Genomic DNA, 19,276 nt, shown 5'->3' with positions numbered 1-19,276 from the left:
CCCTTCCAGTGATAAGCTCTGATGGTCGGAGTCCACTGTCTCCGTGACACGTTTTCATTTAGATCGCACTGCTTCAGGACCAGGCTGACTGAGACAGAATTTATATTCAGGAAATCTCTCCCTTTTGGCATAGAGTTCTGAGTTTTGGAGAGTGCTTAGTCACATAACTACAACCGCCACTGAGGTTGAGAACAGTTCGTTTCCCACATTCTCAGTGAACCCATCATCAGCCCTCCCGGCACCCACTCACTCATTTTCCGTGTGGTCATTTGGTTCTGCCCTTTTCAGAGTGTTGGGTGAACGGGCTATACAGTGTGGAGCCTGAGTCAGGCTCACATTCTGTTACCTGGCTCCCCCCACCCCCAGTTTATTTACTAAGTGAGGGGCATCACGTTATTTCTAGCTTGTGGTGACAATGAGTAAAGCCACTGTGAATGTCCAAATGGGTGGGTATGCAGGAGCTGGCTGGGTTATGTGTGGCAAGTGTGGGTTTCATTTGTTAAGAAACAGCTAGACGTTTCCAGTGTCTATAACATTTGCATTTGTATCACAATGTCTAGATTTCTGCTGCTCTGTACCTTTGCCAGCAGTCGGGGTTGACAGAGCTGGTGATGTCAGCTGCTGTGACAGCCAAGTGGTGGGACCTCCTGGGGCCAGCACATCCCTAATGGCTAACTTCAGACACATGCTTCACAATGGTGTCTTCCATTTGTGGCCTGTGTTTTTGTGTTAACAGTTTTGTTTGGAAAGCTGTTATTAATTTATGCAGTTTATCATTTTTGTTCCTGTGTGGCTTGTGCTTTTTGTATCTTTTTTGTTGTTGTTGTGACAGAGACAGAGAGACAGAGGGATCGATAGGGACAGACAGGCAGGAAGAGAGAGAGATGAGAAGCATCAATTCTTCGAGGCACCTTAGTTGTTCATTGATTGCTTTCTCACATGTGCCTTGACTGGGGGGCTACAGCAGAGCGTGTGACCCCTTGCTCAAGCCAGTGACCATGGGGTCATGTCTATGAGCCCGTGCTCAAGCCTGTGACCTCGGAGCTTCAGACCTGGGTCCTCTGCATCCCAGTCCAACACTATCCACTGGGCTACCACCTGCTCCAGCTGCTTTTTGTATCTTATTGAAGAAACCGTTGCTTAACCCCAGGCCACAAAGATTTCCTTCTAGAAGTTTTGTGGCTCTGGGTTTTGCATCTGGGGCTGTAACTCACTCTGACTTGATTGCTGCCGGAGGGACCAAGGCCCACCCTCTTAGGCAAATGGACCGTGTGTGGCAAGACTACCTCAGCCCTTCTGTATGGAATTCAGCTGTCTTTGCACCTTCGCTGGAGATGGACGGGCTGTGCCACTCCAGACCTGTCCCTGGGCCCTGCTCGGCCCTATTGACCCGTCTCACACCACTTCAGAGTTCTGACTGCTTCAGCTATGTGCGGGTCTGCAGACGAGACCGTGTGAGCGTCCCAACCGGGTCCCGTTTCAAAATGGTTTTGGTTATTTTGGTTTCTTTGCTCTTTTCCATACGTTTCTGAACAGACTTGTCAATTTTTGAAAGCCCACAGGGCCTCTGAGTGAGACTGTATTATCTACACATCCATTTAGAAAAGTCGTTGTGGGGCCTTTCAACCCACGAGTACAGTCTCTATCATCTCAGGTCTTCTCTGATCTCTGCCATCGTCATTCCATGTTTCTCAGCACGTGGATCTTGTCTGCATTTCTGTTTTTGGTTTGCATCTAAATATTTTGTGGGGTTTTTTTTTTTGGTGCTATTGTGAATGGTTTAATTTAATATAGAAATACAACTGGTTTTTGTAGAATGACCCTATATTCTGAAACCTTAAAAAACTTACTCATTCTGGCAGCATTTTGCACATTTAGGATTTCCCACCTACACAATAATAATGTCTGACCAGAGACTGTTTTGCCCCATCCCCTCCACCTGGGTGGGCCCGTGGTCTCGTCTCACCTACTGCCCTGTCTAGGTGGCCAGCAGGATGTTGACCAGGAATGGAGATCAGACATCCTTGCCTTATTCCTGATTCTAGAGGAAACACACTGTCTTCTACCAACGAGGATGGTGCTAACTGCAGGTGTTAGGTGCCCTGTATGAGGGTCAGCTTCTATCTACCCTCAGCTCATTGAATGCTGTTCCGTCCGCTGCAGAACTCTGTCCAATCTCTGCTCTGCAGCTGCTGAGATGAACCTGCAGCTTCTCTCTGCCTGTTGATAGTCAGCTGCACGATTAATTCAAAAGTACTGGGTCACTTTGCATTCTTGGGGTGGAATCCACTGGTTACCCATGTGTTATCCTTTGTATACCCTGCTGCGTTCGCTAGGTTAATATCACCTGAGGATCTGGGATCTGTATTCGTGCAGGGCGCTGGTTTGTAGCTACTTATTCCTGCAGTGTCTCTGACTGGCTGGTAGCAGTGATGCTGCCTCCGCACAGTGATTGGGGATGCTCCCTCCTCTTTTGCTTTCTGTCATAGATGGTGGATGATGGGAATTAGTTCTTCCTGAAAGGGAGAGGGTGGTTCCCTTAGTCAGAGGGGACCTGTCAGGGCGCCTCCTTTTAGTCATACGGACCTGTAAGCCTCTGATGGTAAAAGGACAAAGAGCTGGCAAACACTACCTTGACCGCCGTGCCCAGGGGTGTTCAACCTTACTAGCCATTAATTGCCTGTGATAGTGACAGCAGGCACAGCTTTATCCAGTGAGCACTTATTTCCGATACTCTCTCATGAAGACACCTGGGGTGGGGATTTTGTCATTTCTGAGGTATAATCCCAGCCTGAGGTGTTTTTAGTTTCCACATAACACAGGCTAATAAAAAAGTTCCTGATGCATTTTATTGCCCAAACATGTCATGAGATGATAGTGCCCTAGCATGTGGCTGCCCCGAGAGCCCAGACCCAGATCACAACAAAGCTTCCTGTTCAATCACAACCCTGGGGCTTCTTGTTGAAAGCCACAGCTCGCAGACGCTTCTAGGTGGGCAGCGCCCCTTCAGCAATGACACCCTGATGGCCCTCAAGGGCCAAGTGCTGAGAGCCCAGAATTACAGTGAGTGGACACGTCTTTGTTACTCTCACTGCCCACGCCCTGGGAGCCACAAGACGCATGGGACCTGTCTCTTCCACACTGGTGACATAGGGGTCCTCCCTGGCGGGATCAGACACACTCCAGGCACACAGACGGAAGAACACAAAGGCAGATGGAGTCTCTGTTGTGTCTGAAACCTGGGTGGCTGGCACAGGACTGGCCACAGAGCAGAGGCTGCTCTGGGTTTGTACTTGAGAGAGTCACACAAACACATGTGTGGGGGTCAGACCTCAGCCCCCGCCTCGGGACCTTTCTCCTGCAATTTGCTCATGTGTACTCACTGAAGGCATGCTCATCTTAATGCCAGTCTAAGCATTGTGCTGAGAAGAGGAGAGTGAATCCTTTGGGAACAAATGAAGTTAATTTTCTTTCTTTCTTTTTTTTTAATTTAGTGAGAGGAGGGGAGGCAGAGACAGACTTCCACATGTGCCCCGAACGGAATCCATCCGGCAAACACACTGGGAGGTGATGCTCTGCCCATCTGGGGCCTCTGCTCTGTTGCAACTGGAGCCATTTTTTTTAGTGCCTGAGGCAGAGGCCATGGAGCCCTCCTCAGTGCTTGAGGCCAATTCGCTCTAATCGAACCACACTGCAAGAAGGGAGGAGAAGAGAGAGAGAAAGAGAGAGAGAGAGAGAGAGGGAGAGAGAGAGAGGAGGGGGAGGGGTGGAGAAACAGATGGGCACCTCTCCTGTGTGCCCTGGCCGGAAATTGAACCCGGGACTTCACACACCAGGTCAATGTTCTATCACTGAGCCAACTGGCCAGGGTATGAAATTCATTTTCAAGTTTAAGAGAGTGCATTTTGGATCATCTAGGACAGGCGTCCCCAAACTACGGCCCGTGGGCAGCATGCAGCCCCCTAAGGCCATTTATTCAGCCCCCTGCCGCTCTTCCAGAAGGGGCACCTCTTTCATTGGTGGTCAGTGAAAGGAGAAAGGAGCACTGTATGTGGCGGCCCTCCAGCGGTCTGAGGGACAGTGAACTGGCCCCCTGTGTAAAAAGTTTGAGGACCCCTGATCTAGGACATGTCTCCCTGTTGTCACAGGCAGACGCCTGAGGAAACTGCGCCCTACCTGAGAAATCACTGTGACATACAGCAAGAGGGCAGAGTGAGCTACCCTGGAGCCCGTGATGGCCTGGTCTCATCTGCTTTAAGAGGGAGAATATCTCTAGGAACCTGAGCCCGTCGGTCTGTGGGGACAGTGTGTGACAGCAGGTTGCGCCAGGCTTGCGCGACATGCTCTGCTGACCTAACCCACAGGCTGCGATGACCTCTTTAATGTTTCTTTTTCTGACTATAAAGGTACTTCTTGTAGATAATGCAAGAAAGACAGAAATGTGTTAGGAAAAAGCACATTCAGTGCCCACATCATCATGTCACTGAAGACCCACTGCCGGGCTGGCCTTCTCCTGGCCTTTGTCCTTGGCACAGATGTGGATGCTCTATACTTATAACTGTGACCATACCACTGCCTCGTGGTACCTGTGACCTTCCTGTAGGCAGCCTGTGTCTTGCTTTTATATCTCTAAAAATTTTTTTACCACAAGCATTTTCTAATGATTTTAATTTTAAGCTCAATTTTAAAACAGCTCCAATAATATCCTACCGAATATTTCATAACTTGCCACCATTCTTCCTGTGTTGGACACTTGAGTGGACTGCAGTTTTCGTTGTTGTAAGTCACATATGGACTGTCCCTAACTCTATTTCCTTAAGTTCACATCCAGGCAAGGGCACTGTAGGGTCAGAGCAAGTGGCTATGCAGGACTCTAATATAGCCAACTGCTCTCTGGAAGAGTTGGATTTGATTGAACAGTGGGAGAGAGCTCCTTAGTCTCTGTTCATCAAAGGGGATCAGTAAATCAGAACCTCGCTACCTGTCTCAGATGTGACAGTTATCTGTGTTTGTATTGACAGAAGTCTGTCTCACTCTGGGGAAGAAGAAAGCAGGAATAAAGCTGGACAGAAACCAGAGACTCTTCCTGGAAGTCCTCAACGTGGAGCTTGATGTGTGACTAGGAACAAGTTGCCACTGCTGTTCCCAATTATCTGCGTGCAGGTTTCCTAGGAACATGTGTGAGAGTAGAAGTCTGAAGACTAGCCCCACAGCTCCCCAGGGAAGATGGTACTGGATCCTCAGCGACACAGTGGTGCCAGGCCCACTGTCACCTGCTGTGTGCTCCATTCTGCAGTGGCAGGAACATGTCACGTCATGAATGGGGTCTTTACAAAAATCAGTGCAATTAACCCCCAAAGCAAAGAACCACCTGGTGAAGCCTGAGACAGACCATGAGTGGTCCTCACCAGGAGGGAACCGAGAAGCCTCGAGAGACCTTGCCAATGAAGACAATGAGGCGTTTTACACAGGGAAGCCCAGGAAGGGCAGGCTCTATTCTTTTTTTGTTAAAACTAACAGGAAGGAAAGTGAAATCTTCTTTTGCTGAGTATGGTGATGGCACCCTGGTATTACCCTTCAGCAGTCCCAAGAAGGGAGGACAGGATCCCAAAGGGACAGTGCAAGCGGCTGGCACAGCTGGGCTATGGCAGCCCTGGCTGCCAGCCTCAGGTCACGGTTCAGGGTCCTGGCCTGAATGGCTTCACCCAGGCCAGTGGGAGCCACAAAGAGCAGGATCCTGGTGAGCACACGGTCGGGTTCCAATCATCAGCTCAGAGCTAGGGATTCAAATGCTCCAGGCCAGAGGCCAAGCTCCTGAACCCGCCCTGAGGGAGCCACAGGGCGAGGCTCTGAGGGACCTGGTGTGGCCCCAAAAGGCACAGGGAGCATGCCCTCTGACCCCAAGGCTAACCACACACAGTACCTTCATGACGGGCTGGGCGAAGTACCGGGCGCTCCAGTCGCAGAAGCCTGTCTGCATGGCGGCCGAGGTGAAGCTCTTGTGCCCGGCAGCGTCGTCCGCATCATCAGTGGTCTTCCCGGCGTTCGGGAGGGAGAAGGACACAGACAGTTAGTGAGGTGACTGCCTCCTGTGCACCGAGCAGTTCACCACAGAGAGGCAACGCTGGGGTGTCTGGCTCCTATTTCAGGTGATGCTGGACCCTGAGTGTCTGCACAGGGCTCCAGGAGCTGGCGTTAGGGAGGGCCATCCGAGTCCACACTTGGAAAACACATCTGCCTGGAGCTGCTAGGATGGCTTGGGCTGTCCCTGTCCTGTGCTGGTTGGACAGGCCCATTGGGGCTGAGTCACTAATTCCCACAGACCTTAGCCACCTGGTATGGGGGCTGCAGCTAAGACTGGGCCAGCACACAGTAGGACCAGGGTGAGGCCTGGGGCCATGTGCCTGGGAGAAGTGACTCCCTCCCGGTGGAGTGTGCAAGGCACCTGGGACTTATAAGATTAAACTTAAAACACTGTGCAGCTTATCAGGACGTGTCACAGCTTCCTGCTGCAAGACCCAGTGACTAAGCTGTCAGGGTCAGCGTTCCCTCACAGGGCCAGCCTGAGAAGTCCTCACGGTGCATGGCATGGCACGACTGAAGGCGACTCTCAGAGGGGAGCAACCACCACCCAGGGAGACCCGCTAGGTGGAAAATCCTGAGTGGGACACACTGACAGGGTGTCACTCTGCCTGGTAGGTACCTGCATGCCACCTACTGCTACGGTGCCACTCTCCTGGACTCGGACCCGGGGATAGGGAGCACCCCTGCACCCAGCTGCTCCTGCCCACTATCCCCGTCATGGTCCAACCCAGGGCCTGACCCTCACCCTGTGTGGTTGCTTTTACACCACAGCCCTTGAGGCAGGCAGGTGCCAGTGGTGTGATATGGAGACCTCCATCACCAATGTGTACGTCTTGTTCCAAGGTCACCCTGCAGGCTGTGTGACCTTTGTGGTACAGTCACGGGGAGTGCTGAGCTGTGGTGGCGCCTGCAGCAGCCCAAACAACCTCCTGAGCCTGCGTGTCCTTGGCTGAGAAAGTGGCAAACAGTCTGAACAAGACACCGAGGGCCCAGCCTGTGTGTCTACCTTGTTAGGCATTGCCATCACCCTCACAAATGAAGACATCGGTCCCTCCTGTGGAGTGGCTGCCAGGTCAAGTGGAGGCAGAACACAGTTCCCATGAAGGGAGAGCAGACCAGCATCCGGCCTCCCTTGCCACATGGATGCTGCCCAGAGCAGCACAGCAGGCCGAGGGACGCAGGCACAGTGCGTGCAGAGCCCTCAGCATCTCCATACACTGGAGTCACTGTTTAAAAACCATGCGCACGCAAGTGTGTGTACCTGGTCTGGGCCCTTGTCGAACATCTTCCGAGTGCGGGGGAACTGGTGGGAGTGGGGCGTGTACTGCACCCCCGTGGGCCCAGCAGCGCCTAGCCGGCCTGTAGGCAGCTCTCGGCTGATTGGCTGCTTGGCCACGTCGTTGGTTGGGCTGGAGCTGCTTGTGCTGGAAGTGGGAGGAGAGCCTCTGCCGCCAGGGAAAAGAAACACTGTGTCACCCAGATCCCATCAGTCTGACACCAAATACTAGTGGATTCTTCCAGGCCTGCCACCCCAGCTACGGCCAAAGAACCTAGCATCATCAGCTCAGATGTCCTCAATCCCCTGACCTGTCAATGTGACTTCAAAACACCAGCTGCTGATGCTGAGCCAATGACCCTAGCAGACCCTAGGGACCCACTGGAAACCAACTGGGCACATGTCTGGCAAATCAGCTGGGCACATGTCTGCTGGGACTCAGCCCTTAGCCTCCGCTTCCTGCGGGTGAGCACAGGTGCCATGCTGGTGATGACAGGGACGCGAGCCTCCCTTGCAGACCTGAGTGAGGGGCCAGCAGTGAGGCTCAGGTCAGACGTGCAGGGTGAGAGGAGCAGGGCGAGGGAATGAGGAACAGCAGGGAGACGGTGGGCAGAGCTGGCAGCAAGATGGGGAGGATGTGCTGGGGACTTCACCCACAGGAGAGCCGGGCCACTCACCCCGCCTGCTGGATGTGGATGCCCTTGTTGGTGGGGCTGGCGGGTGCCGACTGGGTGAGAGAGGACGTGGTGACGATGCGCTGAGGCCGGGCATTCATGGTGGCCTGAAAGAGCAAACGGACTAGTGACAGGATGGTCAGCAGGGGAGGAGCTGAGGCTACAGGACAGAGTGCAGGTGGTGGGCTTCCCAGTAGCTTCAGCAGAAAAGGCCTTTTCGCCAATGAATGCTCACACGCCAGCGGAAGGTCCCAGTTGAAAATGTCCCCCAAACAGGCCCTGGCCGGTTGGCTCAGTGGTAGAGCGTCGGCCTGGTGTGCAGGAGTCCCAGGTTCGATTCCCAGCCAGGGCACACAGGAGAAGCGCCCATCTGCTTCTCCACCCCTCCCCCTCTCCTTCCTCTCTGTCTCTCTCTTCCCCTCCCGCAGCCAAGGCTCCACTGGAGCAAAGTTTGCCCGGGCACTGAGAATGGCTCTGTGGCCTCTGCCTCAGGCGTTAGAATGGCTCTAATTGTGGCAGAGCGACGCCCCAGAGGGGCAGAGCATTGCCCCCTGGTGGGCATGCTGGGTGGATCCCGGTCAGGTGCATGCGGGAGTCTGTCTGACTGCCTCCCTGTTTCCAGCTTTGGAAAAAAAAAAATGTCCCCCAAACATCTGGCAAATCAGCTGGGCGCATGTCTGCTGGGACTCAGCCCTTAACCTGTGGGTGAAGTCCCCAGCACATCCTCCCCATCTTGCTGCCAGCTCTGCCCACCATCTCCCTGCTGTTCCTGAAGGTAAAATACTATTACTTTTCTAGACATTATTCACCTGGGTCCAGTATGGGCCCAGGGCCAGCTCTCCTTGAAATGTGGTCACCAGGCTAAGGGGGATAGGCTCTGGGACTCAGGGGTCAGGACCACAAGTACCCTGTTGCAGGTTTGACATTTTACCACCGAGAAAGGTTTGTACCCTCTCGATACTGGGCCCCAGGAGGATAGTGGTTTTGTTTTCATTTTTTCCATAGGACTTGAGGGAGATTCAGAAACCAGCTGTCCACTGAAATGACAAATGACAGGAAGCTTTAAGCAGACGGGCTCACTGCTCCTGCTGGGGACCTAACCTCTGCCCAGTTTTCTCTCAGATGTTTTGATCAGAGGACATGGGGCAGCTGCATGGGCCTGGTTGGTTCTGGACACCCACTACCGGGACCCTGGACTGGCTACTGACAGGACCCACATATTTGGGATTGTTCCCTCGGCAGTGGGGCTCCCGCATTCAGCCAACAGACAGAAAGTCACAGAAAACTGTGCAGCCACAACCCTCACTGTAGTCTACCAGCGCTTCCCAGACGACCCTTCAGTATGAAACAAGAACAACGACAGACACTGAACTAGAATCAGCCTTTAAAAAGTTTTGGGCCCTGGCCGGTTGGATCAGCGGTAGAGCGTCGGCCTGGCGTGCGGGGGACCCGGGTTCGATTCCCGGCCGGGGCACATAGGAGAGGCGCCCATTTACTTCTCCACCCCCCCTTCCTCTGTCTCTCTCTTCCCCTCCCACAGCCAAGGCTCCATTGGAGCAAAGATGGCCCGGGCGCTGGGGATGGCTCCTTGGCTTCTGCCCCAGGCCCTAGAGTGGCTCTGGTCACGGCAGAGCGACGCCCTGGAGGGGCAGAGCATCGCCCCTGGTGGGCGTGCCGGGTGGATCCCGGTCGGGCGCATGCGGGAGTCTGTCTGTCTCTCCCCGTTTCTAGCTTCAGAGTAATAAAATAAAAAAAAATAAATAAATAAAATAAAAAATAAAAAAAGTTTTGGCCTTGGCTGAGTGCTCAGTAGATGGTGTTGTCCTGGCGCACTGAGGTCATGGGTTTGATCCCCAGTCAGGGCACACAGGAGAAGCAATCAATGAAAGTACAACTAATGGAACAACAAGCCGGTGCTTCTCTCTTTCTCACCTCTTCCTCCCTCTCTCTCTCTCTCTCTCAATCAATGGAAAAAAATATTTTTAAGTTTTTGTTTTTTGAATTACAGAAGTTACATTGTTTGTGAACTTCCTTTTGCTGTAGTATTTCAATTACTTGACCAGCCCTACACATATATGCACACACAAATCCTGAGAAAAGAAATCTAAGCTCAGAGACCGTGAATTTGTAGAAGTCTCCTCAGGACTCTCAGACAAGCGGTGGGCGATGATGTGAGGAGGAAACTTTCAGGATTTTGGAGGCTGAAGTGAAGGCCTCGGTAAGTGCACACATCTTTGAAGTGCTGGGGTGGTGATTCAGGAACCCCTATTTCCCCAGAGACGCTCCCTCCCACTCAGTTGCTTCCTCTGCGCCCCCCCCCCCCACTTGCCATGGAGGAGGCTCCATGGTGAACAGTGGGTGGGCTCCGCAGTGATTCAGCATTCAGGGTTGGGGTGAACTGGGACTCTGGACTACAGGTTTAATAAAATGTCTCCGCTTTAATGCAAAGCATGCCCATGGCTGCTGCCACAGACTGTGCACCGGTTTGGACATCCTGAGAGTGGTGGGCTGAGGTTCCCATGACCACAGCTCTATGCTGGCAGTTGGGGTTTCTGGCTCAGATGCGGCTTTCCTTGGCCTGATAATTCCTATTTGTGCAACAGACACTTAATGGCGCTGGTCCTAGCCAGGAGCGGCTGCAACACTGTGCAGTCAGGTGACCCCCAGGGAGATGGCCAAGCAGGCCCGCCTTTCCACAGAATCGGTGTGGGGACAGGTTGTTTAGGGAGGGGTGGGGGCTGGGCCGGGAGGTTCTCTAGGAACCTCCTTTCTGTGCTGCCCTCAGACACTGTTTTAAGTGTGGGCACGCTGCCAGAAAAGGCTGGCAGGAATAGCAGTGTACCTGTGGGACAGCAGGGTTTGGGCTACAAAGTGAGGAGCTCAGAGTGTGATCAGCAGGACCAGGACCCTGCCCGGGCCCTCTCGGCGCACTGTGCCAACATGCAGGCCTCGTCAGGTGTTGGCTCTCTGGTCCCCCTTCACTGAGCCTCTGAACAGCCAGTGCCCTGAGCAAGGCCTAGGAGCCTTCCTGACCCGGCCCACAGTCATGGCTGTGAGCTTCCAGAGGGTGGCTAATACAATTTTGTTGAAAGTCAAATTCTTAGGTGATACTCAGGCCAACGCAAACACAGAAACGCTCTGTAGGAGCCCAGAGGTGCATACCAGTTACCCCCGTTCCCTGCTCCGCACAGGGAGAGGTGGAGGAGGTTGGTGATGCGTGCCTGGGCTGCAGGAAGGCCCCTCTGCCTCCAGGTCTCTGAGCGCTTTCTTCCCTCTCTGGTTCTTCAACTATAACACGTTGCCTCACAGAACACAGCAAAGTCTGACCCAACGCAGAGAAAAGACACGAGACGCCTGGTGATGTGGACAGTGACCCTGGCTGCACCTCGATGTCGGGGGGCTGAGGACAGACTCACTGCAAGACTCAGCTGCTCTCCTGGGGGGAGTGAGGTGCTCCAGCAATGTCTCCATTAGCAGACCAAGGCTCTGGAAGCACCAGGAGAAGGCAAGTCCCCCATGGTGGCCCAGAGGTGTCTTTGGGCTAAGGATGACACAGAGCCCACTGGCAGCTGGGTCACTGAGAACTGACACCTATGGAAACATGATTCTGTTTGTCTGGTAAGTACTTTTCCATAAGCTACATTCCCTAAGAATGAATTGTCTTCTCTGGGAATCTAAAGTCCCAGGTAGTGTCTAAAGAACTCTGTTGTGTGTCTGAACTTCTGATGGTTACTCAAGGGCAGTGGGGGACACAATGCCTCTATCCTTGTCCCATGGGATGAAGACCTGGTGCTGGGGAGTCCAGCCCCATCCATTGTCACAGTGGACAGTGAGGGGGGAGGTGACAGCCGACTAGCCCTGCTACTGGTAGAGCCATGTAGGTGGATATGGTGACGGGGTCTCGCAAGACACTTCTCTGTCCCCACATGTCTGAGCCAGCCTGCACTGTCCCTTCGATGAGAAAACGGAAGCTGCAGGAGGGGAGTGGTTGGCTGAGGGCTTGTGCAGTCATAATGGGACCCAGGGTGACAGCCAGGCTGGACTGTCAGATGGGAATTTGATTGTTTGGATTTCCAAGAGCTGATGTGGAGGGAGCCGCACTTTACCCCATAGCCATGAGCCCATGCAGGATGCTCTCCACAGAGTCACACTGAGAACAGATCTCCAGTGGCCACCCTAGAGCCACTGAGTCCCAGTCCGGGGGACTGGCTCTGCTGGGGCTGCTTCTACACCTGGCCTGGCTGGGCTCCAGCCAGTGACACTATAGCAGGGGCTGTGTCTAGAGACTGGTCCTACATTTAAGTGAGTTTATATGTTTACAAATCTCATAAATATTAAAAGAAGTAGTGGTTATTACTGCACATGACCCTGACATCTGAACACCTGCAGCTTGAAGTTTCTTTACCACATAACCCCAACCACGGACACAAAAGGCACGAGGGCTGACACGGGTTCCTGAGTCTTCATACGCTTCTTCTTACCTCTACATGGTTAGAAATATTTCCTGTAATAAAAGCTACAAGCAAATGCAAGCCCCCAGCTTGAGAGGGGACACAAATACTTGAAACAAGGCTATGGCTCATGAGCGGCGGGCTCTTTCACACACAAAGCACAACATTTTTTAAAAACTAAGTTGAGGACAAGAAGGGATTTCCTTAATGTTTATGCTCAAATTCTTCAGTAGAATGATTAGTCTTAAAAATAAACACACGTATATGTACACATACACAGACCCATATGCATGCACACACACACACTCATACACAAGGGCACGTGCACAAACCCACACAGGCTGCATCTCGCCACCGTGGGGTCTCAGGAAGACTGGGCCACGGGGCAGGCCCTGGGCACCACTGACTCAGTGCTGTGAATCGAGGTGAACACCCTGGGGCTGGACGAACCCCAGGAAGGAAGGCCCAACAACTCCGGGGCTCACGGGGGTGGGGGGGAGAGAAGGCGGGGCTGGTGCTGAGTCCCCACGGAAGAGGGATGCAAATCAACGACCTGAGCTTCCCCCTCAGAAACAAGTCAGAGTTGCCGAGGGAAGGGATAAAGGTGGGTGTTGACCTGAAGGAAAACGGAAGCAACAGAAACTGGAGTGAAGCTAAAGGTGGTTCTTTAAGTTTCCTTCAGCCAGACGGTTGTGAGTGAGTGAGGACTGAGGGCAACCACTGTAGGTCACATGGGCTGAGCCCACGGGGTGATGCTGGTCGCCACCCAGTGCCTTGATGCGGTGCAGATGCAGGTAACGTGCCCCAATGAACGCTCTCTGTGGACATACCTAGGGACACGGCCACTGTGTTTGAGCTGAGGGGCAAACCTGCGCGTGCCTGGAGGCCCTGCCCGAATCCCCATGATGGACAGCGGGGACTGTGGAGCCCAGCACATGTACCTTGTAGGCAATGCTGTTGAGCACCTTCATGGCCAGGTCAGACACGTCTGGGTAGGGGTCAGCAGCCAGGTGCAGCAGGACCCTCCATATCTGCGTGTACACACTGTTGAAGGACACGCCTGAGGAGAGAGCAGAGATAGGTCAGGGCGGTGACTGGCGGGGGCTGGTTTGCTCTTCTGGGAACGGGCCTGCCTCTCAGGTCAGCACAAAGGCTTGCTACACAATTTCATCTTCTAGGCTGGGATCCTTCTACAAGGAAAGTGAGTGAAACAAGGCAAGACTTCCATCTGAATGCTGAGCTGCCAGTCACTTGAGTACCGAGCTTTCAGATGGGAGTTTGATTGTTTGGATTTCCAAGAGCTGATGTGGTCTGCATGAGGGGTACACTTGAGGAGAGCCCACACCTTACTCCGCATTCCGGCTCTGGCCTGTCTTGTTCACACAGCACATGCTGTGCAGGGAGTCGTGGAGGGTGCATGACATGACCCAAGCCCCCAGAGTCTCCCAGACACCCAGCACTGTCCAAATGTCCCCTAAGCAGGGTCCTGTTCACACGCCCAACGCCCAGGTGCATGAAGCAGGGCACACACGCTCGGCGGGTCAGCTGTGGACACACAGGAAGGAGAGGAACGTGTCCTGGCCCTAGGAAGGTTGCTCATGGTTGCTGGACCCTCCTGATCCTAGCTGCAGGCATCACCCTGGATGACAGAGGGGCGATGAGGCCCAGTCACCAAGGGATATCTGACTTTCAAGCCAGTGCTGTGCCCATGCCACAGGCAGCTACAGTATAGGGTGAGAGAGATTCCTGTTGGGAGTGGGACCTAGGACTGAGGGCCAGGAAGACCTGACCAAAAAACAGAGGGTTTTTTTTGGAGGGGAGGACAGCAGAACAGAAATGAACCAAGACAAGAAGGTCGAGGAGATGCCTGAGCGTGTGCATAGACAGGGGACACTTGGGTGTGTGTTCCGAAACCAGTGGGAGCAACAGGCTGAGCCGCTTGGGAGGCGGGCGCAGTGCAGGCTGGAGGAGGAGCAGGGGCTGTGGAACCAGAATCTCCGTCATGTGGAACCTGATAGCAAGGGAGGATGAGAGGCAACACTGGGAAGGGAGCCGCTTGAGCACATGCTGGCGGCAGGACTGGGAGCATGGGGAGGCCGCGTGGGATGGGACCTTATGTGTTCCTGGGTCAACCTGGGGCTGGCAGAGGAGATGGTCCTGGGCCCAAGGAGGAGACATGGGTGGGATGCAGCCACACAGAGCTGCACAGATGTCGACAGTTTGTTTCTAGAGAGCAAATGCTTGTTCAATAACAAAGACATGAGGAGGATTTCCAACAGGCCACGGCCCCATGTCAGGTGGTAGCCGAGCCTAGTGAAGCCTTGTCGGAGGCTCTGTGTCAGCAATGCCATCAAAGGTGTTTCCTGGTGAACATGGCTGTCATGCTGGGGGACAACAACGAGGCTACAGCAGAAGTCAGCTACGCGTGAGTCCCGTGCAAATGCACATGGGTAGACCTGAGCTCTCCTCCCAACATCCTGACTTGTGAAAAAAGGTGGCACCACCTCCACCTCCACGGACCAGGACGTGTGGTTCTGGCTTGCTCGCTGGCTGCCCGGTCCATATACAGCAGCCCATCCGCAGTGATGAGGTGAAGATGCCTGTTCTCAGCTCATGCGGGCATGGCCTCCTCCCAAGGAAACACTATGAAAAATACATCCCAACGGGCATTTACAAGGTTCCTCTAGTGACTCTACTGCTGTAGCGTATGGGTGTCATGGGCTCAGCCACTCAGAGGTGCTGGCAGCTGCTGTGCCTCAGAGTGACTTTGTGGGTGCTGGGCTGGGACCGTATCTGTCACTGCTGCAAGCTGAGATATCCCACAGGCAGAGGAAAGCTATCCCAGGGAACTTTTCCCTTCATGCATCCGCCTGTCCATGTACACTCTCAGCAACTAGCTTCGGGCGCTCCCTAGGTGCGAGGAAAGCACTCACAGAGCTTCATGGGGACACAGGGAATCAGATGGTCCGTTTCCAGGAGTCTGGCCCAACACTGACCTGGACATTAGTGAGAACGTGCCACATGGAGGGGACCTTGCACTCTGGTGACAGATCCAAGCAGACCCTATGCTGTCCCCTCCCCACTGTTCTCCTGTGTACCCTTTTAGGTCAGACATAGATCACAAGCCGACTCTCAGACTTCATGTCTCTGTCCAGATTCACCACCAACGTCCATGGAAATGGGTAACACTACCCAGAGTCTCTGGGAAATTCCCTACAATCTATTTTTCTAGCCTCACTGATGGCTGGCTGATAGGAACAGTGCTTTGTCACGAGGGGACCACCAGGTGACCATAAGTATCATTTCTTTTAGAGGATGCTGCTCCAAGTTTGTTGCAGGACAGCCGTAGAGGAGGAGGAAGCAGGCGATGCACTTCCACAAGCAAGTGGCTCTAAGAGAAGGAGCCCCATACAGGGCAGGGGCCAAGTGCCCCACAGCCCCACGGGGCTGTCACGGCCACTCACAGGCTCCTTGTGGCCACCATGGCCACTCTGCTCCTCCAGTGCTTTTGAGCTCAGATTGATGCGTGGCGGCAGCTCCCAGGAGCGTGGCCGTGAGACAAGGAGCTGTGATGGGACAGCAATGCCGACACGATGTGTGGTGAATCCCAGCTTGACCACAGACGACAGACCTGGTTTAACCCATGGGACGGGGGGGCCTGTGCAAGACCGGGAGCATAGACTCATCAGTGGTGCCCGGGGTACAGACATGAGGGTGAGTGCAGGGGTCCCCGTTTCGTCCCCTCCCAGCAGATGCTGATGCACGGAGGGAGGCATGCTTGTGGCACCAAGGTCACCTGTGGAGGCGGGGGCTGTGCTGCGCACGGAGGAAGGGCGGACGCCTGTGTTGTTACTGTGTACTTCCCACTAAGTTGCCTACACTGCCACTCGCTGGCATTCTTGCAGAGGACTTCAACTTTGACAACACCGTTTGAGATTCAATAGGTAATAAAAAAGTCTCATTTTTGTCCGTGTACTTGACCACAGGAACAGTGTGACCACTGTCTGGTAAAAACACAACACTGGGGTCCAGTCGATTCCTTCTTGGCTAGCCCACCCAGTTACTTGGCCTCTGTTCATGACAACCCATCTGCACACCCATGTCCCACATGGGATGGCTGCACCTGGAGCCAGGAGCTGGGACCGGGGAGTGCCCCCTGCCACTGGCTGGACACCCCAGAACAGAGCACCTACTTTCACATTGGACTGAAGGTCATAAAGGTCACAACTACCACTCCCCAAACAGCATAAGATGCAGGAAAATTTGCTCAGAGCTTTGGGGCAACTTGGGTCTCAGAAGTCTGTCGGCCGGCAGAGCAGCAGGACAAGGGAACCCGAGGTCTGTGGGAGGCAAGGGTTGGGCCTGTCACCTGGTGTCAATGGCCCCTTACTCTGATGCTGCCGGGTACCATGGGGCCAAGGGCCTGTGCCTCCTCCAGAAGCCAGTCCCCAGGCCCTGGCTTCTCCACTTGCCCCTCTTTGTGATACCCTCAGGCAGACCTGGAACCCGGCTAGTCCATCCTCAGAGTGCTCCAAACTCCAGCTCAGTTTGTGACGTTCCCACTCATGTTCTCAAAGATCTGAATGATGTGAGGATAAAACCCAGTTTCCTGTGGCAGGAAAACCTATAGGACTCAGACTTTGTATGAGACAAGGCACCCATGATGTGCTCTGCACTCAGCGGAGACACCAGGTGGGGTGGGTGGGGGGTGCCAGCCTCCATGGGAACGAAGGTGCCTACGGCTTTCTTGTGGTGCCGAGAGCCAGCACTGTCTCCTGTCCAACAGCAAGGACTGTGTTCTGACAGGAGTCAGGCTGTGCATCCAGATGGCCAAGGTGCGTTCCTGCCACTAACATGTCCAGTGTCCCCTCAGACATGCAGCACCAAACAGCGGACTCGTCAATCCGCTGTGGTGGAAGTTCCCAGTGGTCCCAGGATGCATGGCTTTAACATCTGGCTTGCAGCTCCCTCAACACATGCAGGCTCTGTGGTTTGTGAGGTCAGATACAGAAGGCTGCAGAGAGGACCGAGGTCCCTTAGAACATGGTGGTGCTGGACACACACAGCATGGAAAGACGGAGGTGGAACAGGAGCCCGGGAAGGGCAGAGTGGAGGCAGGGACCCAACAGGAGAATTCGCCAGATGCCAGTGGCAGCAGCAGAGAGGATGGGGACAGATGGGCGGGGAGGCTCTGAGGTGCTGAGGGCTTGGAAGGTCATGAACACATTTGGCTTTGGGCCCCCACCTGAGTCCGAGTGGCCCCCTCACCTGAGGCGGGAAGGAGGCTCCCTTTGGGGAGGGATGGGGTTCTGGGCGCTGATACGCCAGCTTCAAAGCCTAAAGTCGGTGGCACTTAAACAGTTACCCTTTCACACCTGTGTGCTTCCGCGCCAGGTCCATGGGCACTTACAAGGCATCTGTTCAGTGAACACACCTCCCATTTCTGAGGCACAGGCATGCAGCTGGCTGCCTCACTCAGGCCCGAGCCCACAGGCGAACCCAGCCTCCCAGAGGCACTGCTCATGTCTGCGCGCTTGCGGACAGCAGAGAGATCAAAGTCACAGAATACTCTAGGCAGCTTCAGGGAAATAAGTGAGGAAACTGAGGTGACATTGGCATCTTAGAAAAATGTGACTTACCCACTAAGGTTTACTGATGAATAGACAACCCTAATAATTCTGCCATCATTAAAGAAATGGATCCTGAACTTGAACACACAAACTCTATGGGGCAGCCCAGACTGTATAAGACAAAAGTTATGTGTTACTTAGCTGTCTGGGTAGAACTGGCTTCCAGAACAAAGTGTCCCCATTTCTGAGGTGGGCCTGTGTGTGTGTAGGCTGACACTCTGCCTGTCACACATCTCCTGGGGGCAGGGCTACTGGCAGAACACCACTGTTGTATTATGTTATGGAGACAGATAGAAAGTTCTGGTAGCCACCTTGTGTGACAAAGCTGGTCAGCCCAGACAGCCTATCTGTCATCAGCTCAAAACTGAAGTGACTGAAACCTCCCTCTCCTTCCCCACAGCCCAGGCAGTGCTGGGCACCCAATGACCTCACTCACATTCAGGTCTCTGCCATATGGGCAGAGTGGGGCGTGGGGGGGGGGGCAGACTCACCTATGAGGGAGTTGAGGGCCGAGTAGGAGCTTACTCTGCGCATCTTGTCGATGGTCTCAAAGGACAGGATGTACTCCTCATTCTCGGGACTGCCCAGCGTGCTGCTGGCACTGCTGCTGGTGCTCAGATTCCCAGGGGAGAATGCCACTGTGCCGCCAGCTGGCCAACACCAGGGGAGGACGTCAGTGCCGAATGCCAGACCCTTTTTGTCCCACAATTAGTGGTGAAATGTTCACCCCCCGCACCCCATGATCTCTGGGGCCGAGCTGCCCTCCCCAGGGAGACCCTGAGCTGCGGTGGGGCGGGGCCGCAGGAGCAAGTACCAGCTGCATTTGCATGGGGTCCAGGCTCATTTCAGTAGAGGAGGGCAGCCCCCTGCCCACGCAGAATACCCCCCAGCCCTAGGCCCATGCTCACACTCCTCAGTCAGGCTCAGGTTCTGCAGAGACTTGTTCAGGCTTCGGGCTGTGGTGACAGCACGGATGTTCCCATAGGAGCTCACGGAGCGCAGCCTGGGTGTGCAAGGGCTGTCTCGCATGGGGGTCAGGCTCCCCCCCTCTGGGGAAAGAGTAGGAGAGGAGCTTTCATGGAGGGCTCCGGGGGTGGGGGAGTATAAGGAGCAGTGACCCATGGAACAGGTCCACCCTCGGTCCCCTCCTGAGGCCTTCAC

The 19,276-nt window shown here is 54.2% G+C and overlaps 1 protein-coding gene across 1 annotated transcript in view; it reads right to left on the bottom strand.

Annotated features, from left to right (window-relative positions):
- RPTOR (regulatory associated protein of MTOR complex 1) overlaps positions 1-19,276 on the bottom strand; it is a 237,071-nt gene that overhangs the window by 16,356 nt on the left and 201,439 nt on the right. The window contains exons 19-24 of the mRNA XM_066381484.1: positions 19,024-19,164; positions 18,607-18,765; positions 13,427-13,545; positions 8,038-8,141; positions 7,346-7,529; positions 5,924-6,034 (exon numbers count right to left, since the gene is read on the bottom strand). Of these exons, the coding sequence (XP_066237581.1) occupies positions 5,924-6,034; positions 7,346-7,529; positions 8,038-8,141; positions 13,427-13,545; positions 18,607-18,765; positions 19,024-19,164 (818 nt within the window). The remainder of the gene's footprint in view (positions 1-5,923; positions 6,035-7,345; positions 7,530-8,037; positions 8,142-13,426; positions 13,546-18,606; positions 18,766-19,023; positions 19,165-19,276) is intronic.

Source organism: Saccopteryx leptura, chromosome 4, assembly GCF_036850995.1.
Source record: "Saccopteryx leptura isolate mSacLep1 chromosome 4, mSacLep1_pri_phased_curated, whole genome shotgun sequence".
Lineage (NCBI taxonomy): Eukaryota > Metazoa > Chordata > Mammalia > Chiroptera > Emballonuridae > Saccopteryx > Saccopteryx leptura.
The sequence above is the reverse complement of the archived record's forward strand: the minus strand, read 5'-3'. Positions and strand labels throughout refer to the sequence as shown.